We start from the raw sequence: 24793 nt of genomic DNA on the forward strand, positions 1-24793 counted from the left end.
AAGGTTGGCAACCTTGCCTATGGCAGAGATTTGGAACTTAACGATCTTTGAGGTCTTTTTCAATCCAATCCAAGACATTCTATTACTTTGTGATTGATTCTATGAAGGAAAATATTTCTTAGCATTGGATTTACATTTTTTTTTTTTTTCCTTCCTAGGCTTTTGTGACTGAAAAGCATGAATCCAACAAGGTCATTGCATTTGAGAGAGCTGATCTCCTTTTTATTTTCAATTTCCATCCGTATGAAAGTTATGTGGACTACAGAGTGGGTGTTGAAGTTCCAGGAAAATATCCTTTTCTTACTCTTTCATTTCTGCAAAGAAACTTACTTAGTTAGCATGGGTGTGTATATATATAAATATAAATGTATATATGTTTTCTAATATTAATGCAAACTGTAACTAGAAGGTCATACATCACTTACTCCTCATCAGTAGAGTCTTGCTTTAATTCTTAATGTACAACAAAAGCAACTACTAGAAGTTTATTGTCTTCATGAGATCATTTTGTAGAACACAAGCAAAAGTAAAGCCTTAAAGGCTCCATTTGAAAATTTATTCATGAATCTTCCTCTCTCCCTTCACCCCTCCTCCCCCCCCATCCCAAAATGTTGCATAGAAATCAAGGAACTCCTACTTCTTAAATTACAGAAGCTGACCACAGTAAGATGCACACACTTGCACAAGGAAATGCGTTAATTTGAACCTCCTGGAAGATTGTGCAATTTCTGTTTTATAATTGGGGGGACTGAGAATGTGCTCTTAGCTCAGCTGAGAAACAGTAAATGATTAATCTCAAGTAATTGGCTGGTTTTGCTTGTGTCCAAATCCACTTTTTCAAGTGCATTGACAAGTGAAGTCTAATGAATCTTGTTGTGTCATTTTAAAGCACTGCAGCTTCTGATTTTTTATTTTTTATTTTTTTAATTAGTAGTTTCAGCAAACTGTTGCTGTATTTGAGTTGCCTTTGTGCAGTGTAGCACCTTATTACTTGAGTACTGCTTGAATTTACTGACAGGAGCTCAAAAAAATTGCAGGATTCTGGTTTAGAAACATCAGGTCAAATCCTTTTTCACTGCTGTCCTCTGCTGCCTGTATGGTCCTAGCTGAGCTCCTAGTAAAGATAGAATGGAGTAATAAATTGGATTAGTAAAACCTTAACCTGATGCTGTGAGATATACCAACACTTCACTGTCACAGGTATTGGAGAGGCTAGAAAGGTGGGTCCAGGTGAACCTGATGAGATTCAACACGGCAAAGTGCAGAGTTTTGCACTTGGGCCGGAGGAATCCAGGCATCCATACAAACTCAAGGAGCAGTTCTTGAGAGCAGCCCTGTGGAGAAGGACCTGGGGGTCTTGATAGTTGAAAAACTTAACATGAGCCAGCAGTGTGCCCTTGTGGCTTGGAAGGCAAATGGAATCCTGGGCTCCATCAGAAGAGGGGTGGCCAGCAGGGACAGGGAGGTGATTGTCCCCCCTCTACTCTGCTCTTGTGAGGCCCCATCTGGAATACTGCATCCAAGTGTGGAGCCTCCAGTACAAAAAAGACAGGCAGCTGTTGGAGAGGGTCCAGAGGAGAGCCACAAAGATGATCAGGGGACTGGAGCACCTCCCCTACGAAGACAGGCTGAGGGAGCTGGGCTTGTTCAGCCTGGAGAAAAGAAGGCTGCGGGGTGACCTCATTGCAGCCCTTCAGTACCTAAAGGGAGCCTACAAACAAGAGAGGAATCAACTCTTTGAAAGGGTAGATAATGGCAGGACAAGGGGAAATGGTTTTAAGTTGAGGGAGGGAAGATTTAGGTTGGATGTCAGGGGAATTTCTTTACAGAAAGAGTGGTGAGGTGCTGGAACAGGCTGCCCAGGGAGGTTGTGATGCCCCATCCCTGGAGGTGTTCAAGGCCAGACTGGATGGGGCCCTGGGCAACCTGGTCTGGGGAGGTTGATGGCCCTGCTTGTGGCAGGGGGGTTGGAGATTCATGATCTTTGAGGTCCCTTCCAACCCGAGCCATTCTGTGATTCTGTGATATTCATCTACTGTGGTTGTTGCTACCATAGTTCCTCTGTCTTGTATGAAATGCTCTGAGTTTGCAGATGTAAAAGGTGTAAATTCAATTTTAAGGACTACAACACATAACAATAGATTTAACTTGACTTTTCTGTGATACATATATAGATAACATTAAACCCAAAACACATTTTGTTGCTCACTTACTTTCTTTCTTTCTCAAACATATTAGAGTTTCAGTTCTCAGAAATGCTTGAGAAATATTTCAAAAAAGCTCACTCTCAAGATCTTCATTTATTTTCTTTCCTCTATTACAAATGTGCTGATGAGGCCTGGGTTTAAGTGCAATTTCATATGAGTCTGCTTCCCTAGCTTCATTTTCTGTTTTGTACTAAGTGAATTAAATACCTCAGCTTTATTTTTGCACGTATATTTAAATGTGCTATGTACAGTTTTTCAAAAATTTTGCTCTGTATCACATACAACAAAGATGGCACTAAGCTGTGCTCAGTCACTTTTGAAACTGATCTTTCATTATGTTTAGGAAACTATTTTTATGATTAGCCTGTTGACTAAATATTTTATATAAGCAGTCTTCTGGGTTTTTTTTAACCAGTGCTCTAAATTTTTCAGTCATTTTGGAAGCATTTCATGAATCTATTTTACAGCACCAGAATTTCCTTTGTCCTTAGGCATTTGTTGTTTGTGTAGGATTCTGAATGCATTGCTCCTGTTTCAGCTGAAAATGCTCTGTAGTAGTTGTTGAGAAGCAAATTGCAAAATCTGGCCTTCACTGCTTTTCCTTTGCAGATCACAAGGCCCAGTTGGATTTCAGTAAGTTGGTCTGAGAGTAGTTCACTCTGGTCATTATACAGCTTTCTGTACTGTTTCTTGGTGAGCAGAACAGTCGATGCAGATTGACTTTTTCATTTTCATTAAGCAAGTGGAAATTTACTGGGAAATGTTTGTTTTTCACTTAGTGGTAGCTGATCAAATTTTTTCAGATGCTTTTTTAAAAAAATTTAATTCACTGACAATCATATGAGAAACTTAGCAGCTCAAATATATATAAAAAAAGCATGTTATAAAAAATCATAAAGATAATTCATAGCAGGGGGTTGGAACTAGATGATCTTAAAGTTCTCTTCCAACTCAAACCATTCTATGATTCTATGATATTTCATATTTACAGTTTACATTACATATTTATTTTAATATGTTAGTCTCAGTACACATTCTTCTTTTTTTAAGTGAATGCAATATATAATTTTACTTACAAAATATATTACAGGTAGTTTAAATGTAAAAGGCCTTTGTTAAGTCATAAAGATACATAGTAACTTTTCCATTCACTGAGCTGAAGTTTTTAAGGCTAATAGAACAGCCAGTTATAAACACTTCATCTGCATTTATTAGAGATGTTTTGTTGTACTCACCCCTCCCACACTAATCAAATAGTGAAATTTTTAGTTCACATTAGCTGCCTCCTCTGGTAGAGCTGAGGGTTCTTGGTGCAGTCATTCTACTACTTTTCTATAAAACATGCACCCCTTTACCTCAGGGCTTTGTTCATTTGATTAAGAAAGTGTCTTGTTTTACTCAACTATAGTGCTCACAACACTCAGTGGTACTAGTGAGCTTTTTGTAAAGTAGTAGTCTTATTTGAGAATTCCAAATATTGATTCTTCCCATCAAGTCACCTTCTCAACAATCCTTCTCCTGGTAGTTTTATTCTACGTCAGTTTAGTGTATGAACAAGGTGAGTGAACTTTGGGAATTAGCTATTGCCAGCTGTATCACAGCCTGATTAATGTATTTTTACATCTGAAAATAGGAACTTTCTCTTTTTTACAGTAGGATTTTAAAGATGTGAATCATTCCAAATAACACGTACGCTATCTCTTGCGATATATCTTTCTACAAGCTGTGGCTTCTGAAGTGCCTGTTGCTAGCACAGTCTGTGGGCAGTAAGTTGTTCATAAATACCTTCAACACATCTGTTTTTTGTTCCTGTTCTGTATAGGTAAAAGCCAAGCAATATTAAATCTAACAGTTACATTATTTATGTCCTTTTCATTGGTAAACAAATGTGAAAGCAATCCGTTATTGCTATGTGTAAAACGTTTGCTTTTCTACTGCTCCAAGGAAAGCCCTGGAGTTGTGGAACTGCCATGACCAGGTAGTGCCTGATCAGCATGTTAGGGAACTACTGAAATCCTAGTAGTAGCCGGTATGAGATGTGTGTAATTGTTAACACTTCTCTGAATCTGAGCTCCAAAGCAGAATCATGTTCTTGATTCTTGAAATCATGAAGGATTTGCGTTTATATTTAGAGCTGAAAGTTAGGAGTCGTTATCAACAACAGAAGATCATAGAAACTCTTCTCTATACCCTAGTTAGCCAGGAGAGCTAACAATTGTATCTTCATTTCTTTTGAGCACGTTGGAAGCTGTTCTTGATGGAGTTTTCTAAACTACTCACCATAAACAGCTTCCTTTGAATAATACTTTGCATCAGCTTATAGACAACAAAAAATCATGAAGGTTTATTCTTGCATTTTTAGTGTTCAAACATTTGTAGTATAGAAGCAGTGCAAAACTGTTTATAATAACAATTTTTAACTGGAATGTAACCCAAAGTTAGCAACTGCTATTACTCTCCTATTTTACTTTTAGCATCTTCTCTTCTGCCTGCCAACATTCAGCTGACCTATGATTAGTATCTATTTTCTTTAGAGATGCTGGGGTGTTTTTCATGCTGAACCTTTTTTTTTTTTTCTTTCTAACTCTTGTCCTGCAATTAGAGCAGTGAATTTTATGTGTAGTCTTGCAACTTTTAACCTGAGATTTTATGAGATGTATATCTTATAAATAGGAAGCGTTGTCACATGTGACCTTCAAACATCAGAACAGCTTCTCCACTTCTGTGAGCAGTTCTTTCCTCTCCCTTTGGAACTTAAACATAAAGCAGAAATAAAAGACAAGAGCTTATTGTTATTCTGTGTTGTTCTTATTTTAAGAAATGAGTGGATTTTTTGCTTGGTACTCTGAGAGGCAATTTGCTGAGTAAGCCTTCAGAGGCAGCTGCTATAATGCACTGATTAAAATCTTTTTAATAAAAGGTTTATCTGAATGACACAGAATTGTAGGAAGTGTCGTGATGATCATTCCACTTACTCATACCTGGGTTTCTAATCTGTTTAGTGGATTGGATTAACCAGATTTATGTCTTAAATTTATCAGTATTAAGCGGATGGCTGTGACACATACTCAAAGAAATGTGTATATAAAAACACTGTTGTTATTTATAGCTTGTCAGGTATGCTGTTAGTTAATGTAACTACATTAAAGGATACAGAGCTTCCTGACTCTCTGGCATTGGCATTGTTTTTGTAGTCATTTGGCTGTTGTTATCTCATTGAAGATGTCATCCTTCTGTCAGCAGTTCTTTGTAGGCTATTGGTGTAGCAAACTTCACTTGTTCTTTTGTAAGAGAAGTCATAGTAGACTTTGCAGTCCTGCAAACCTTCTGGTATTGGTTAGCTTGGACAGTCTTCTTCTGAACAGGCAGCTTAATGAAGACTCACAGCTAGCTTGAAGTCAGTTTTTCTTCCCTTTTGTACCATTGTCTTCTCTGTTGATGTATTTCCCTTAAAAGTGAGTTGCTCAGTTGTACATCTTGTTTGCCTATTATCATGCATCCTAGTGTGAGATGTTCAAAGACTGAGACCTTAATAGTGGATGTGGGCATGAAAGTCTGTGTTGTTAAGCAGTACTGAATCTCAACTAGCATATGTCTGTTTTTCTTGACATCTTATATTGTCATACATTACACTACTAAAATAGAAGGAGATAAAAAATATTGTGAAAAGAAATGGTTACCTCATTACAGGCATTGCCATTTTTAATATAAAATAATGTACCAAAGCATTGTGAAGCTGGGGTGAATGAATATCAAAAAGTCATACAGTTATTGTTGGCAGTTAATATACAGAAAGTCAGAGTTATTGATATGCAGGTAGCTAGATGAGGCCTGAAATATCACAAATACTGTCACTGAAATGCTGCAGAATTATTCTTTAAAAAAAAAAAAATGTTAACTCAAGCTCTCTGACATTTGCAACCTGCACCAAGAGCTTCTAATGAGCAAATAAGGTCACTTGAATGAGTCACTGGAGTGTGATTGCTGAAGGCAAAGATGCTGCTTTGCAGGCTGCTTTGAAGTGCAGTTATGTAACTGTCCCTGCCTATTAGAATTCAGTGTATATACACCAAATGAAGACAAAGAACTTAATTTAGGATCAGCCAAATGCCAAATTCTATCAAGGTAGTTCATACGTTAAGGTTAATATGTGTGAATAAGAAATATAGCCTACTAATGCATCTTGAAAAAGTTTGATCTGAGTAGGAAAAGCCATGTGTTTATAGCACCATGAATCTGTGTAATTATTAGGGCTGCACATGCTATTTCTCAATTTCTATTTTTTTATGTGAAGAAAAGAAGAAAACATTTCTATGCTGATACTGGAATTCTACCTCATAAATTATGCTCTTTCAGAAGCCTCTTCATGAGAAACAGGCAGCTTGAGTTAACAAATTATTTCTGCCTAATTTGCTTCAGTTTGGAAATGGAAGAATAGTCAACATCTGTCTCTAGTTCTGATTGTAGATAAAATTTTGAATGTTAACAGGAAACCATTCATAAATTTCCTCTTTTTTTTTTTCTTTTTCTAATTTTGCCAAGACCTTTCTGTGGTGTAGTGGTTAATTTGATTCAAAGGCTTGTCTACAGTAAAACTTACCTCTCTTGAGAAAGATGATGGCTGAAAGGAGGCAGAAAAGGAAAAGGAAAGGAGCTTTGGTTTTCATTTAAGTTAATAATAGGAATTTGAAAATAACTTTCCTACTTCTGTAGTAAGATCTATTCCAGTGTGTTACTGTCTCTACTATTAGAATGGTTTCCTTATTGTGCAATTGAGTTCTGTTCAAATACATTTTAAACACTGTTTATTCTTGGTCCCATTTTTATGGAGAAGAGAGATTCTTTCTGTTTAGATGATACTGCTGTCACTTTTTTGATCTTCTCTTGTTAAAATTTTTCAACCGTTCCTCTGGAATCAGCTTTCTTGAACTTCATTGTCAAAACTGAGTCACAGTTCTGACAGTTCACCAAATCCACAGAGCTATAAAGATTCATGGTCTTGAAAAATTAAATTGTGTGAGTTTATGCCAATGTTTTTCAACCATTTACTTCCTCTCATTTTGTACTATTCCCTACAGTTAAATAATTCTTATTCCTGCTTTTGTAGCTTTTTGCATGTATGCCAGCTGAACTTCCCTCCTTTCACCCTGGACCGTTCTCAAATTTACTGCAGCTCTATGAAATGGAAGCAAAAGTATATTTTGCCATCTCCAAAATAATAGTAGATTTGTAACAAACGTATTACTAATATGGATAAAATATGTGCATGGAAACATGTTTGTGAGATTACTGCCAGAGACAACAAAATAGAAGTTAAAAGAATGATGTGTATTGATAATGGAGATTGTTGTTCCCAGCAGCAGAACAAAGGAATCAGTTTTCTTATCAAGACAGCAGGGTAGATAAGTGTCACCATCTCTGTTGTGGCACAGCTGACTTGTCAGACAACCCTGCATCCTAACAGCAGTGGGATGGCAACAAGATTTAACATATGCTATTCCTTTTCCCATTAGCACAGTAGGAAAGCAGACACATTGCAAGTAAACAAGGATAAGCAGACAGTGAACAGCAATCTTTTCTAACGCTTACAGTGACTGCAGTGAGGAAAATTCCAAAGCAAAGAATAACAACTCAGAACAGCTGTAATCTTCAGAGAATGTGAAAGACTTGTCCAATAGCTCCATCCTCATTATGAATCAGGAAGAACCTAAGAGATAGAATGAATTGTTATTAACTGATGTTTCTTTGTTTTAAGTGTTGTACACTTGTTGTGTACACTTGGACATGTGATTTGGTATAAGAGTGAGAAAAAATTGTGACAGAATGAATGTGGCTAAAAGCAACCTTCTTAAAGATTTCAAAAATAACCCTTTTTCCTTCCTTAAGATTTCATGCTGACTTTTGTTAATGTCAAAAGTCTCATTAAAAATTACTCTGTATTTATTTTTGTTTTTTTTTAATAAGACTTGTTATCTTGCAACAAAATTAAATCAGCAGTTTATCTTCATAGTTATCAGCTGATATGACTTTATATACATCCACGTGTAAATTTGATTGAAGCAAAAAGGTATAGTACTTGTCCTCTTCCCCTTCAGTACTGCATCATTAGTTAACTTACAAATGGCTTCAGCTATCCTGTAAATATTCTGAGCTGAAGATCATCAAGCCAAGATGTTTAATTGAAAACTCGTCTAAAAAATTTTTAATATTCTCTTCCTCAAAGTTGACACCTTAGCCCTCTCAAAAATTTGAAGTGTGTTTAGAGAAGGAAAACAGGTACCCTTTACTGTGAAATTATGCTAATTACCTGGTTGTTATTGAAATTCAAGAACCATTAAAAACAAACAGAAAGGGATCCTACCAACTATGGGATTTTTACAGTTCTTCTGGAAGCTTCTCTTATTTTCATCTTTCCTCCATACATGTTGCATTTAAAAAACGAGTTTTTGTTTTACTTAGTGTGTTTTATTACCAGCATATGATTTTGTCCCTTTAACATCCCTTTCTGCTTTTTAGGATTTGAGGTGATTAAAAGTTCATTGTTTAGTCTAATGATCTATGACTGTATTTATTTGTTTTGTTGTGCATTTTAGTAATTTATAAATTATGATTGTGGCCATAGCTTTTCTTTTACAAGATCAATTCAATGATATAATAATGATTTTCTGTTCTACAGCTGCTTTTCTTTCCCTTTTCATTTTGTTTCTTATCTTCGCTCTTTGGCGAGGAGTCTTCTTCAAATGGTAACATTTTGGCAGTGAAAATTGCTGTCAAGACAGCTTATCTGTTCTTGCTTTCTGTAAGTATTTTCCTTTACCTCTTGTTCATTACTGTTGGCTTTGACTGCTTAAACCAGCTAATACTTTTTGAGTAATAGTCAGGTAACACCTTCACTGTCATCCTCATGATTTCTATATATCAGTGCTTTTTCCAACAGCTTTTCTGCATAATTTTGAAAAACAGAATGATGTTGTCTTCCCAGATACGTTTTGCTCTTGAATAGGGCATTGTTCCAGTAAATCCAGTCTAAAATCTAAGTTGGAGGAGGTTACAACCATGGTTCAACTTTATTAGCTACAAGTCTAATTGCAGGAACGTTGCTTTTCCAAACGGAAACTTTCCACAGTGCACACAGGCAAGCACATGCTGAAACACATTGCCCACAAGGTTGGGCAGGCTCAATCTTTAGAGTAACCTTTTTAATATCTTGCTAGACAAAGCCCTGAGCAACTTGGTCTAACCCTGTAGCTCACTTCCAGAGATTCTTTCCAACCTACATGTTTGATGATCCCAGTTTTCCTTTAGGCTGTCTTATGATGCTGTTTTCTACTCTCTTATGTGAGTGTAAAGTCCTGTGGTAAGTGGGGGCATCTCTCTTACCTAGATGAGCTGTTTTTTCTAATTAGCTTGCATCTATTTAGCTTCCCTAAATAGCAGCTTTGTGTTATTTCTGTAAGCAGAGTTCTTAAAGATGAGTAAACATAAGTAAATAATTGGAACCAACTTAAATTTGGGAAACGCACTCTTGATCATGCCAGAGCACTCTCAAAATTGATTTTAAACAGATTGAAGTAATGAAATATCTAAATGGAACTAAAAATGAAATTACAAACAGAAGAGAAATCAACTTTTTACAGGGGTAGATAATGGTAGCACAAAGGGGACTGGTTTCGAACTAAAGGAGGAAATATTTTTATTAGATGTCAGGGAGAAATTTTTTCACAGAGAGTGGTGAGGTGCTGGCACAGGCTGCCCAGAGAGGTTGTGGATGTCCCATCCCTGGAGGTGTTTAATACCAGGTTGGATGGGGCCCTGGGCAGCCTGATATAATGGTTGACCCAGTGGTTGGCAAACCTACCCACAATCAGGGGACTTGGAACTTGAGGATCCTTGAGATCCCTTCCAACCCAGGCTAGTCTATGGTTCAACATGAAAAGGTGCTTGTGGTAGATTTCTTAATTTTTCAGGACTTCAGTTAACAAAAAAGCACGTTGCTTTCAGAAGGGCTCTGTTGAATCTGGGATGTTTTTCTTCGTTTATAAGCTTCTGAGTCAAATTCTGTATTTCACATCTTCAACCTTTATACATATAAGCTGAATATTCAGGTGTCATGGAAAGAATACTGAAGTATTTTCCTTTTAATTGTTTTTCTTCTCTAGGGAAAGTTTTGTGTATGCTTTTTGTACTATCTTACTAACTTAAGAATGCATACTCAGTTTCAAATTCTGTTAAACTGATTTAAAAACAAACAAATAAAAGACACAAAAAACAGATCTACAGGTGACATTCTTTGAGCACCAAAATGGTGTACAACTGTAAATTGAAGTACAGTAAGGGTTGATGGATGAGATTTACTCCAAAAGTGTACTTCCAGGACTTCTGAAATGTTGAGGTTGATTCACCTTCTCAGTCCCCTACATGTCATTATCTGATGATAATGAGAATCTGTCCACTTACAATGAGTATGTATAAACATACAAGATAAAAGTTATTTGTGGTAAACAAAAAGGCACTTCTAAAGCATTGCACTTCAATTTTTTAATATAGGACTTCTCTAATTCTTTGTGTAACCAGTTTTAGCTTTGGAGAAAGAGATAGCAACTTGCTCTAAGAACTGCCCTGAATTGAAGCCATTCTATTTTCATTTTTTCTTAGAATAACCCTGGCTTGTATCTTCAGGGTTAGTAAACAGGTACATACAGCCCTACTTGTTCTCACAATAAAACCACAGTGTTTCTCTTCTGCCTTTTGAGAAATTTAAGTAGAGAAAATTAGCATCGTGTCTTATCTGAACCACTGGCTGTATCTAAAGAAGAGAAAAATGTGCCAAAGTAAGTAAAAAAGCTATTTCAGATAATGGTGCATTTAAGAACGTATGAACTTCTGGTAGTGATTGGTATCTGTGAAGGCTTCAGATGAAATGTGAAATCTGTGAACTTCATATTTGGCCTCTTGTAGTTTTTAATTTTGAATAGACAAATATTGAGAATCCAGGATAAGCTATTTTTGTTTTTAAATTAAAATAGTAAAAGGAAATTTTGGTGCATCCATGACAGATTTCTAATCCACACTTATAAGGGTTGCCTTTTATTTATTTCTGTGCTATTGGCTTAGAGTGACTTCTTTTTTAATGAGCAAAGTTGGAAAGACATGTAGATTCAGCTTTTAAATGCTGAGTCATCCTACTGCTTTGTTAGTATATTCAGTCTGACCTCTGAGCATCCTCTTATTATAGTATTGCATTTAGTTTAGATGTAGGCCGCTTGTATGCTAGTTGCTAAAACAAGACAAAAGAGAAATGCTGGTACAATGCTTGGGGGTGGCTTTTGATTCTTATTTCAGATGGGCAAAAGTATTTTACCATACTCTGAAGGTTAGATTGGTTGTAATATTTCCAACTTATTAAAGGTTTTTATTTGGATGTTTTTATCTTATGCAATCACTGTGTTCGTAGCTAATAAACTAATTGTACTAAAAAGCAGTTAAAAGCTTTGCATCAGACAGAGTCAGCCTTGATTTTCATCTGCTACACTTAAGGATGATTTTTTAAGTTGCTAAACATACCTTCTTCATACCTCATAAAAAAACTTCAGTACATTCAACTTGAATAACACCCAAATTCTTTGTCTTTTCAGACGAGAGTGTTAGATAAATGTGTATGGAAACAGTGTCAACTTATTGCTGCTGTTCAGTCTTTCTAATTTGATACGTCAAGTAACCTGTCGTGTAAGGAATCTCTCTAATAAGACTGCTAAGTATAATACAGAGGACTCGACTGTACTTAAAAACCTGTCATAGATCAAAAACATTCAAATAAAATTATGTGAATCGAACTAGACTATACAGAGAAGAACAGTTTCTTTATAAATATTCAGTAAATCTTACATCATTTTCCAGCTGGTCACTAGAAATTCCTTTCTGCTCTTCTGCAAAGTTCCTAATTATCCGGAGCCATCATCCCCACAGTTAACACTGGTATTCTTTTTTCAATACTAAAGGTTGAGGAACAAAACACAAATTATTTCTTTTTATAGTGTGCCTTTACTTGGTGGTGCTTTATGTGTCATTAAGCATGCAAAAGATTAAATTAAAAATCTGTGTTAAAATATGTATTTCAAAATATCATAAAAGCATGGTAATTCAGTAATTAATGTGGTATATAATGACAGACTTTCCATTTCCAGCTCAATCTGTACAAGAGTTCATTGCTTTTACTGTTCTACTTCACTGTAGTAGTTAGGAAATTTACAGTTAGAGAATCAAATTGAACAGAAATTGGGCTTTTTTGAATCAGGGTAGTATTTCCAGCATTCTGTCACTGAAACAAGAGACTTCACTGCAAAATGAAACGCTTCTATTATGTGCTTAATTAAATTGCAAAACTGTTGTTTAATGTGTCTATGAAGGTAGCATTCTAAAATTTAAATGCTCAATTAATTAATTAATTTTCAAAATTCTGAAACGTGAATGCAAGGGAAATGGTCTTGTTTACCAAACTAAGTCTTCTTCCTTCTAATTTATGAAGATCTTAGAATGCTTCTGTCCCCATTTTTCAGGATTAACAGTAGTTCTGCCAAATAAGCTGTGTTGCGAGGTGTGGAGAGGCAGTGATTGCTAGAGAGAACTGCTAGACATACTTTGATAGTGTAGATTAAGGACACTGGATAATTTGTTTCAAATTAGTATAGCCATAACAATTGCATTTGCTGTAAGTAGCTTTAAAGGAATCATTAGAGATGGCAGGCCTTTCAGCAATGTTGATGAATTATTAAATTTAATGTATAATGTAGATCATAGTAGCAATGAGTGAAATGCTTGAGGGAGATGTTCCCCTGCCATGTTCATAAAATATACAATGGAATAGTAGCAGCCCTTGTTGATACTGGCTTTGGAAGGATACTGCAAAGTCAGAGCTGTAGTTTGTGGGTATGTTGTGCATGGCAAGAAATGACTGATGATTTGGGCGTGTTTATAAAATAAAGGAGAGGGAATATATAGTGAGCATACAAGGCATTGAGAATTAAAGCTGATAATGAAGTAAAATTTTCCAACATTTTCTTAAAAGACACTTCTTTCAGAATTTCCACTTTTGTTTATTTCCCATTTAACATAATTTTGACATAATACCTTAACAGTCTTTTTAAGTATAAAATCGTTATGGATTCCGATGCTGCAGAATATGGAGGGCATCAAAGGTTGGACCACAATACAGAGTACTTCTCTGAAGAATATCCTCACAATTATCGACCTAATTCAGTTATGGTAAGAAAGATGTTGTATTATTAATCTGGATAATTGAATGATTTTAAAAGTCTTCAGACAAATGGAGACTATTCTGGGAGTATTTCTGTGGTAGGTTTGTTTGCTTTTTAACATTTGGAAATTAGCCTGTGTATGAATACATAGGAGGTGATATTACAGTTTTATCATGGCTAATAATATTATCTGATTTTCTTTGGACATTACCTTTGCATTTGCATGTCATCTTGCACTGTCTTGCACTGCCACATGATATGCATGAAAACCTTCTAATGTACTTTTGAATTGCCTTTTTTAATATAAGCATTTACTTTGTTTTCATGTCTGAAAAACTCCATCTTCATGCTTTCTTAGTGAATAAAGCTATATAAACTAATTTTTCATTGCTTTCTTAAAATTATTTGCCTAACTTGACAAAGCCTTTATCCTCCTCAGTTTACAGAAAAACATAGAACAGACCATCTCTATTTGCATCAAGAATGTTTAGTCCTAATTGTTCTGAACAGTGAACAAAGAGTTTCCCTCAAATCACTTCAGATCAACTTCTAATCGCTTTGCTTGTACAGTTGTATATACAATTTCTGTTAGCTGAGGTGGTGACTAATCAAAACCAAATCAGTGCCTATTGTCATTACTCTTGAAATCATAATCCCTTACCACAATTAATTTGTAAATCTACCATTTCCCATTCTTTCTATATGTATACATATACATGTATGTATATACTATATATATATAAGTGCGTGTGTATATATATATATATATTACACACTTGTATGTATTTTCACTAGTTCAACAGATACTAAGATTCGAAAATGCTGTGAACTGATCAGGCTTCACTGGAAAAGTTCTGAGAATGCTTATGTTGCTGGCCACATTTTTATATCTAAACCATTTAAGTGTGTGAAAATATATCTCTATACACAGGTATATCTGTATACACTAAAATTGTATTATTTTTGTAATGTAACAGACTACAGATACAGAGTATCTATACTGGTATGTGTGTGACAGTCTTCTTCAATGTCAGAATGGATAAATGATCTTCTGGTGTCACATTTCTTGTGAGATCCCAATTCCTGAGAGTTATTGTACGTTTTAATCTCTGCCTCTCACGCTTTCTTTTACCCTCTTTTGTTACACTCAGAGTATTGACAATTCTTTTGTTGGCATGTTTTAAAATAGTTTTGTTACATTGTGCTTTTATTCTGCTTGGCCTAGAGGATCTTGGGAACATGCTGGTTTTTTAAAGTGTTTGTGTATGACAGTGCCCTTAGATACCCTTAGGTAAGTATCTGTTATCATAGCACACTAAGAAACTGAGGATCTAAAAGTCCAGTCCTGCAGGTTACACATCAAATTAATGCTCCTAGAATTGTTGCTTCCTGTGTCGAATTCAAGTATCATGCTTTAGTGATTAGAGAGCATTTTAATTAGCTGCCACTAACTTAACTTTTGCAAGCCAATTAACTGTAATTTAGAGTGTATATTTCACATAAGGGCTTTTAGATGATAAGTGCAAATCATTCAAGACAGAAAAAATACAACAAAACTTGAACGTGCATCTTAACTGGGAGCATGTGGAAGATAAAGCATGTGACAAGCAAAGAAGCAAATGCATTTTTGCAGCATAAGCTGTGGCATGGCAATGGCACTTCTGAGTCAGATAGAAACCCATCAGAGTGGGTCATGACAACTTTCCTTTATGTCCTTCAGCAGTCCAATTCACAGACCAGCTTCAGCCAACACTTCAGAAGATGCCACAAGCGCCTCATAAAGGTAAAATGGTAGTAAGAAGACACAAAGCAAAAGTAATTGGGGGAAAAAAATGTGGAAAATCAGACCAAATCCAGCAAGATATAACACCAAGTAAGAAAGAACAAAAGTTATAGTGAATACTACTAGTTGGTATTTTACAAAAGAAACAAATGTTTTATCATAAGTAGAAATTTAGATCCCAGTTCTTAAATAATCCGTCATCCTTGAGAATTGTTTTAGTCCTGATTTAACATTAAGAAGTCTAAGTAGATATCTTCCTCTCGATTTTTCTTTTTGATGACACCACCCCAATGAACTCAGAAAAGGTTTTTTTATTGTACTTCAGCAATTATCTTATTGTTTGTACATAATGCATGTGACATAAGTGTCTAGTTTGAAAAATTTTAGTTCTCCCTTCACCACAAACACATTTTTTATAGTGAAAGATACACTTCCCTTAAGGTGTGCTAGATAAACGCTGTCAGTAAAACATACCCACAGGACTATGACAAAATGAAATTACATGCAATAATTCTGCTGCTCAAGTCAAGCTTAAATAGTGCACAAACACATTATAGAAGTAGGAGATTAGACATGACACAATTCATTCTAGAAATATCACCTAATAAAAGAAATATTCAAAGTGACATTGCAAAATGAGAAGAAAAGAAATGTGAAATACCTGGAGTGAAGAAAACTGAGTGAAGAGTAAACTTTGTAAGCACTACTCAGCACTGTGAAATTTTGCTGATAAATATATGGTAATTCAAGTTCTGTATGAGGCCAGATTTCAAGATCATCATGCATGCCTTGAAAATTCTGTAGGAAAATCAAAAGTATTCTTTGTAAATAATCTCATTTTTCTGTTTCGCTTCTTCCTCTGCTGCGGGTTGTTAACAATTACATGAAATGCAGATAACTTTTCATGTGATTAAACCTTCTTAAAACAAGCTGTTAATCTGTTTGTCATTGTACAAAAGAACTTTTAAACCATCATATTTTTGTTTGTATTGCTGCCATGGAAAACAGGCTTTAATAGTCTTTTTTGAGCTATGTTTGTTGTGGATGCTTCATTTCTGGAGGTGTTTTAGGTCAGATTGGATGGAGCCCTGGGCAGCCTGATCTCATGGGTTGCAACCCGGCAGGGGGCAACCAAGTGACAGGGGGCTGGCACTAGGTGGTCTTTGAGGTCCCTTGCAATCCAAGCCATTCTATGTTTTATGAAAGATGTGTGCTTTTTCTATGCTTGCATAACCTTCTAGTTTTATACAGTATTCACATTTCAAATTAACTGCTGCAGATGTGTTTCGACTCCTGTAAGATCCTGCTGCCCCTTTACATTTGTACTTTACCTGATTATCGTAGCTGGATATGAAACTTAGATTTGGGACAAGGAGAGGGTGGGGGAAGAAAAAAATCTGTTTCTAATAACACTCATCATTCCAAATGTTTTATCAGGCATCTGACGTGATTGATTTATGTTGAAAATGTAATTAGATATCAAAGTGTGTGTTGTAGTAACTTAAGTATTTTTTTTTTAATAAAAGTTGTAAGTAAGAAAGAAGTAAGGACTTGTACGGATGCACTGGGTTTTATACATGTTGTACCAACAAAACTGAGTAATAAGTAGTCTAAATGTAAAGTTGCAGACTATGTTATGTCATTGGCAAAACAGTATGCAGTTAAAGTGTAATTGTTTAACACATTTCAGTTTTTATATATTCACTTTTCCTGTAGTTCTCATCAGTTCAATTAGCTAAACTAAAAGTGGAAGCTGAAATACTCTTTCTCCCTTTCATTATATCAACTAAAAATTGTGTAGTTTATTCTAAGAATATCCTTATTGCTGGGTTGTGCTTTTTAACCTTGACCTTAATATATAATATTCAGTGTCAAAGTGCAACTTCATGTCTCCATGAGTTTATTGACAAATTAAAAATATACACATAGATTGAAATAATCTAAAAGCTTTTAGTGACCTTAGCTTTGAAAATAGTAATTTGAAAAACTTTCATGATAAGGATTTATGTATTGAATTTTAAAAGAATGATGTAATCTTTAACTATTTTCTCCCTTAACATGCATAGATATACAGAATATTTGTATGTATTTTATACTGTATATTTGTTGTTAGAAAATTGACTGTTCTAACTAGGAAGATGGGATAGCAGCAAGATCTTGCTTCTTCGTGATTAAGATAAATCAACAATAAATTGATAAATTAGTTTGTTTGTATTCATTGATCAATTCTTCAACAAACAAAAACTCAGAAACAAGTATAATGATTCCAAAGTTAATCTGTTATCCACTTTCATTCAGTCCTATTTTGTTGGACTGCATGTTTGAGTTTGTCAGGATTTAGTTGTCTTTTTGAAGTAACTTTTCTTAAGGAAGAGTGCAAAAGATAATAGAAACTTTGAGATAGAGCCTGGAGATCTTTTGCATAATGAAGCAAGACAGAGAAATGATTTTCTGCATATTCATGCTTTACTGTTGTAAATTGAAAAACAGATTGGAAGGCAGTGCTTCACATTATTTTAAGCATACCTTCCTTTTCATATGCAATATCTAGCTAAATAAAATCTGAAATATAAAGTTCTTTATAACAAGTTACAGTCAGAAAGGAAAAGCTATCATGTACCTTATTCATTGATGGTTAATTATATTCTCAGAATAGTGTCAGCGTCTGACAATTAGTAGTGATACAGAGACATGAGATTGTCCAAGGCCCTCATTTTAATTAAAAGTTTGGGAAAATGTTGGCACAGACTCCTGTGATATTGCCTTCTGCATCCACCAGCTGCAATGTGCACTATCAAATATTTTTCTGCAGCGCCTGATCTAGCTCTGAGTTCCAGTAATTCTCCCATCTGCTGCAAAATGACCTTGAAATGATTTTTAGGACTTGATGTTTTCCAACCCTCAAAGTGGGATGAAGAGTAGTTCATTACGGTTCCAGCCAATTTCAGTTGTGCTTGCACCTGGTACAGAATCTACTCTGATGAATCTGAAAGTAGAAATGTAGTTTGTAGAATTTCTTGCTCATGTGTTTTTGGGTTTTTTTGTTTGTTTGTTTGTTTGTTTGTGTTTTTTTTTTTTTTTAATATATATTTAGAGATTGCTATATATTGCAACCCTCCTAAAATATTTAAGGAGAGCTTCATACTTAGAATTGCTGCTATTCACAAATGCTTCCTGTATTTTCTACTTCTGTATTCTTAACTATTCTGGTCTCATGTTTCTTGAAATTATCCAGAAAAATAATAAAAACAAAACAAACAAACAAAAAAGTAAGAAATAAGTATTTGAATACTGAAAAGCATTTTATGTATTCCTGTCAAATGGTTGGATGACCAGTTTCTTTTCCCTGTTTCTGCAATAGCCCACATAAACAGAGTTGATCTTGATAGAACACCATGTATGCAGGTGGAAAACAGGTTGCTTGAAAGAAATGTTTTTGTGTGCATATTATATTGGCTATATTGTATTAGTGCTAGAAATTCTGATCTCTGTGAAATTTGCCTAATTGCAAACACCGTGACTGCCTTGCATTTGAAATTGACAAGCAGTATGAAAAGGTCAAAGAGGAGGTAATAAAAAATATGTTGTATGTGTTTGACTTACAAATATTTCTGTCCTCAATCATCATCTTTCTTAGCAATTCTACCTGTGAAGTCAATCACAACTATTCCACTTTATTCCCACTGAATACTCCATTGGGAGTAAAAAGACTTTCAATAACTTGATGACTAAACATCTGAAAATTAACTTTGTCTAAAACTTTTTTTCACAGCTGAGTCACCCTAACTGTCCCCGGAGGATCTGATGTTCTCCTTTCTGCATATCCCACTCCCTCCATTAGTAAAGGCCTTATGAATCTCCTGATATGTTTTTTGATGGCTTCCTAAAATATCAGAGTTAGTATGACAGCACAGAGGGTACGAGGTCATAAGTAAGCAATTGGTATAAAAAACAAAGGTTCAGTTCATTGAGATATCCAAAGCCTTGACTAGCCTGATTTGACCTCATAGCTGGCCCTGCCTCTTGAGGCCCCTTCCAGTGTGAATGAGACTGTAATTCAGAAGGGGAGGAAGGACTTAGAAGGGCCTGTAGAATGGGCACAGAATGCTTGAAACAACATTCAGAGGATGATACGGTTGAAAGGTAGTCAACAATTTGATTAGCTATGAATGTATTCTCCTTAATACTCTGTACTTTGAGTTTTCACATATATCCATATTCGTCAAGTAAGCCTTGTGAAATGATGAAGAAGACTTGAATGAAATAAAAATATGTGAACAGAAAGGCAGGATATAAGATATGAGGATGTAAACCAAGCAGAAGCTGTTAATTGAAACTATATAATTCAGCAACAGTATACGAAAGGAAAAGCAAGACTAGAAAATACTTCTGTACCTCTCCTCATTGGTGTGTAGAAAAACAAGAAAAATGGCATTTCTCTATGATTTCTTTTAATGATAAATGTCTGGATTTCCTGTTGTGCTTTGAATCAAGATGCTTTTGTATACTGTTACGTGATCTGAACTAGACAGACATTTTGAAGTTGGCAATTGGGGCACAAGGAGGTGAACATCTTAAGAAAGACTTCCAGAAGTCATTTCTCAGTGTCCACATCTCCTGACTTTTAAGAGATGCACTTAGGATAAAAAAGCCTGGGAAAAGGAGATCAAGTTTTTAACTGTTGTGACCAGCATCATGAAGAATAATGCAGTAAGCATGGTGAGAGAGAAACCAGGGATGTTGCTGCTGATAGTTCTACTGAGCTAAAATGGGAAAAACAGTTGTTTTTAAATCTTCTTTTATCATTATTTCTGTAGCTAAATAAAGGTAAAGGAAAGGTAAGCTAGTATAATGTAGTAATACTTCACATTAAATTGTCTGTCTTGAGGTGTTGTTTTTTTTTTTTCTTAGAACATCCCTTAACAATAAGTCAGTTATCATTTCTAAAGTGACTTTTGTTTTCATAATTGTTAATTGGGAGTCAGCACCTCAGTAACTGTTCTGTATCATAAATCATAAATGACAAGAACACATATGCTGAGCACAGCAATAAAAAATGAAGAGCCACTTGGCAAACTTTATTACATGTGAAAAATAAGGGAATAAGGCAGGTAATGAAGGAATATTAGAGCAAGGTCTAGACTATTAAGAGCAAAATCAGAGAGGTCAAAACCTAGTTTGAGTTAAAAACTAGTTAGAGATATAAAGGATGGCAAGAAAGGAGTTCTACAAGTGTGCAGAAAGTGTACAAATATCAGAAGAGATCAAGAAAAAAATGCAAGATCCTTGAGACGAGGAGGAGTTAAACATGTTTGTTTGTTGTTTTTAAACCTCGGCCTCTGAGGGTAAAGCCTGTTTTCCAACTCTTTTGTGTACCAGTACACTATCAAAAAGAATGTAGCAGCAGCAGAGCAATAGGTTAGGGACACCTTAACGAGGCTGGATAAATGGGATATATGCAGAGATTTGGAAAGATTTCACTGGCATGGTTGCAAGGCTGAAATCATCTGTGAAAAATCATAGTGTCCAGGGGAAATTCTTGGAAACTGAAGAAAGGTTGTAGTAAAAGCAAGAAAAGAAACCTGATGGATCTGGAGGCCAGTGAGCCTTCCCTGCTCAGTCTCTTAGGAGATCATGGATTATATCCCTTTGGAAGGGGATAGGTATGAGTTGATCAGAAGGACAGCTCAGATTTAGTAAATACAAAACATACCTGATAACCTGGTTGCTTTCTCTGATGAAATATCTATCTACGTGCATGAGGCTACTAAGGTCAATGTTGTAATGCTTAAACTTTGTCTCCTGCAAGTGGAAGTACAAGCTGAATGGGAAGATTGTTACGCACATTGAAATCTGGTTGGGGTGCTGCACTTTTAGTAGTCGGAGGTTCAATGTCCAGGTATTGACTGATAGGAAGAAGACTGCTGTAGCAATTACTGCCAGGGCTGGTGCTGTTTGATGGAGTCTTTAACAGTAACAAAGCACATCCCCAGCAGATTTGTAGACGACACTGAATTAGGGTCAGTCATTGATAAATTGAATGTTAGAGGTCCAATCCAGATGCGTCTTAATAAATCTGAGGATTTAGCCAATAGAAAAATCAATGAGAAAAAGATCAGGAGAAGACTCCCATGTACTAGTAAAGATTAAAAGACCAGTATGCTGAGTAGGAGACCTCACAAGAACTGTTGTTTATGCTGGATATCAGATTGAATTGATTGGACTTTGTCACAGACACCTATCATAAAATGCCAGATCTCATCTTCATTAACACATTTCATTGTGTTGGAGTAGTTGTTAAAATACTTTAATATAACTTGGACAGTCTTAAAAACAAGTGAACAAAAAATATACATAATGGCTTACCTAGGAAATACAGAAAGAAACATGGTTGTCATTTTCTTCAGTATTTAAAGAAGATAGAACTGAGTAGTACAGGAGAAGCATGGATGTGTGTGTCTGGGGATGATGGCCTTATATTATATGCTGTTGCAAATTTATTTTTCTACAATATGGAGTACTATATGTATGTGTTTTGATATGATCAGAATAATGGATTAAAATACAGTAAGCAAACAGTTCTTGATCTAAATTGGATAGAGAAATTAAAATGTATGTATTGTCACTAATTAAGGCATGCTTTTATTTGCTTTTAGCTAGGATTTATCTATTCTTTATATGTTAGAATGTATCTGGACTTAAATACAATCAGATGCTTGCATTTCAGTTTATCCTGTCAGTAATGGATTTCTTTCTTTTTTATTTTTATTTTTTTAACTGTATCATTTGATGGCAAATTCTAGCATGGGCAGAAAATATGCAAAATACTATCTCCTATTAAATGTTATTGAATTATATGAATTACAAATTCAAGACGGAGCAGGGTTGTAGTAAATTACTTAGAGACCAATAATCTAGATAATTTAAGTTTCTTGTCAGCTTTTCAAATGCACTGATTTTTTAATTTTTTTTGTTCACATATATCACTATTTCTACCATAGTTCTTTTTTTTTTTTTTTTTTAATTTATATCCTGACTTTACAGAATTATTTAAGGTTCAAGAACTTTTATAAGCTACTAATTAGGCAGGATGCTGTGATCCACATGGAGGTAGGTGTGAAAGACAGACTAACTTGATCATATACTTAAAATTTTTACCCTTCATAAATGAGTCTTTCAAAACAGAAATAATACTAAGTTTGGAATTTTCTCTTCCACTTCCCTTCTTCAAAGGAGAGATCCAAATTATATTCTGATAAAGGCTAAGAAATGCAGCTCATATGTCAACGGGTGAATGAAATTGCACACAGTCCCCCAACCTTAGACCCATTCTACTTAATGTCTTCATTACAAATACACTTCACTAAACAGAGTAATTTTATAGTTTTGACAAAGCAGTCAAGATTTTCCAGTAAATTCAGAAAATATTGTGAAGTACTCCAATAAACCATTGAACAATCTGAAGACATAAACTTATTAACTGTTGGAAGACAGTATGTGAATTGAGGTCGTATTGTATTTTCATGTTTTAATAGCTGCCTTCTCTACTAACCTATGTTTTCTAAACAAGAATAATTATATGCTCAAGAGTATTGCATTGCAATAGTGCAAACAGAAGTGAATATTGTATCAAATAATCAGCTGCCTGAAGGATTTGCATCTAGCCAAAAATAAATTTATAATATGCTGATTGTGGACCATCCTAGATGAGCTCACACCCCTTGAAGCGAATGTTCAAACAAAAGCATGTTAGCTCAATAAAACAGTATTGACTAGTCTGGTCAACTTGAAGCACAAGGGAGCAGTTCATACAGATACAGCTTCAATTAAAGCCACCTTAAATTTTATCTCTTGATGTTGAGGGTTTAGTATAATTTAGTTAACTCTGAGAGGGCATATCTTTCTGTAGTACAGCTTTATGTTGTTCACATGTTTTCAATATGATTAAGAATTGCTTGGAGAACATTGAATGCTTTTTCCTCTGGTTGTTTCTGTATTTACTAGTTGCAACAGATGAGATGTAATTTCAGAATTTTTGAAGGTCACTTTAAAAATTTGGCTTCTGTTTTTTGTTTTGTTTTGTTTTGTTTTTAATTTGTTTATTTTTTCTTCAAAACACAGGTAATGTATAATCTAACCAGTACACCACTACTGCCAGGCTGCCAAAGGAGTTCAGTAATTACAGATATGATGGCTCTTAGTCTGGACAGAGAAGGAGTGTGTATGACTAGGAGGAAATTAGGAAAAGAATAGAGAAAATAAAGTGAAATGTGGGGGGATGTGTTTTTACACAAGTGGTAGTTAAATGTGACAAAAGAAAAGAAGAGGCTGGGGAAGCTTTGGAGATTGAGTGCCAGAAGTGGGAAGAGTAAAAAGTTAGAAATCAGGACTGGGAAAGATGAAAGTTTTGCTAGATCCTGAGTGAATAATCTTTCTGATTTCACCTCATGAAAAATGGGCAATCTTTCCAATCTCTTTGGTCACATTTTTTTTTTAACATTCCCTTCACCCAGATGTTCTGAATTCTTTTAAAACAAAGTAACAGGAATTATCTAATGCTTGTGTAATATTGCTATTTTTTTAAAATTGTATTCCTACCAGTGGAATCCTTGCTCGTGCCCTAGTGGTTTTGTTATTTCTTATAGTTTTGTGTAGGCCTTAGAGGCAGTTACACTGATAAATGATATAAGTTGATCAGACTAGGAAGCAATGTCATAGCTGATTTTTCTGTTTTAGTAAAAAGACCACCAAGTCAATAAACATTAGAACCTATGTTTAATTTTCTGAGGTATGGAAATGTTTGACTAAAGTAATAAGCTTGCAATTGAATCTCTTCCTGACAAACAGAAAAACAAGCAGAAAATTCTTATCAATCTAAATATAATATATTACTCAAATTCCAAAATTGTACCTAAAAGCAGTTCTAAAATTTTGATTGACATTGTACTGGTGGAGTGATTCCACAATGCTCTTAGATTCTCATTTGGTGCAAGTTGACTTTATAGGCACTGAGATAATATATTTCTCCTAAGGTCTGTTATATTATTGACCTGGCTATAACGGAATTGATATATCCTCTATTAATGTCAGTCTTTGTTGGCTTAACCAAAGTAACTTCTTATGAATATTTTCTTAGAAAAATTATTCTCTTTAGCTCCTTTCCATTTTCATCGTATCAACTCAGAGTGCTGAATTTCTCAATACACAATTTAAAAATCTTGGCATTATCTATACATTCTGAGCTAGTTCATTAAGTATTTCCTCCCCTGAACAGTGGAGCTATTTATCACTGAAACCTTAGGGGAAATCATTATGTTCACTGCCTTTCAAGAAGCACTGGACACGGCTCTGTCTGATTCAATGAAGATCAGCTGTTCTTTTCTTTTTTCTCCTTTTCTTAAAGCTCTTTGCTCTGTTCCTTCATTCTGTTTTTGGAAACTATGAAAGCCTTTCATGCCATCAAGCTCTAGTTTGCAGATAACATAGTTGAAATTGTGGGATATTAGATATTCCACAGGGATGGAGAGTAGTCTAAAGGAGGATGTTGT

At 35.1% G+C, this 24793-nt stretch overlaps 1 protein-coding gene across 3 annotated transcripts in view; it reads left to right on the forward strand.

Annotated features, from left to right (window-relative positions):
• Positions 1 to 24793, forward strand: part of GBE1 (1,4-alpha-glucan branching enzyme 1) — a 151127-nt gene that overhangs the window by 123384 nt on the left and 2950 nt on the right. Inside the window, exons 14-16 of one of the 3 annotated variants that reach the window (XM_052703678.1) lie at positions 159 to 287; positions 13350 to 13469; positions 15183 to 15245. In XM_052703678.1, the coding sequence (XP_052559638.1) occupies positions 159 to 287; positions 13350 to 13469; positions 15183 to 15245 (312 nt within the window). The remainder of the gene's footprint in view (positions 1 to 158; positions 288 to 13349; positions 13470 to 15182; positions 15246 to 24793) is intronic. The other 2 variants (XM_052703685.1, XM_052703694.1) reach the window with 2 other exon arrangements.

The sequence above is a fragment of the Tympanuchus pallidicinctus genome, unplaced genomic scaffold (assembly GCF_026119805.1).
Source record: "Tympanuchus pallidicinctus isolate F22 unplaced genomic scaffold, pur_lepc_1.0 scaffold10, whole genome shotgun sequence".
NCBI classification, from domain to species: Eukaryota; Metazoa; Chordata; class Aves; order Galliformes; family Phasianidae; genus Tympanuchus; species Tympanuchus pallidicinctus.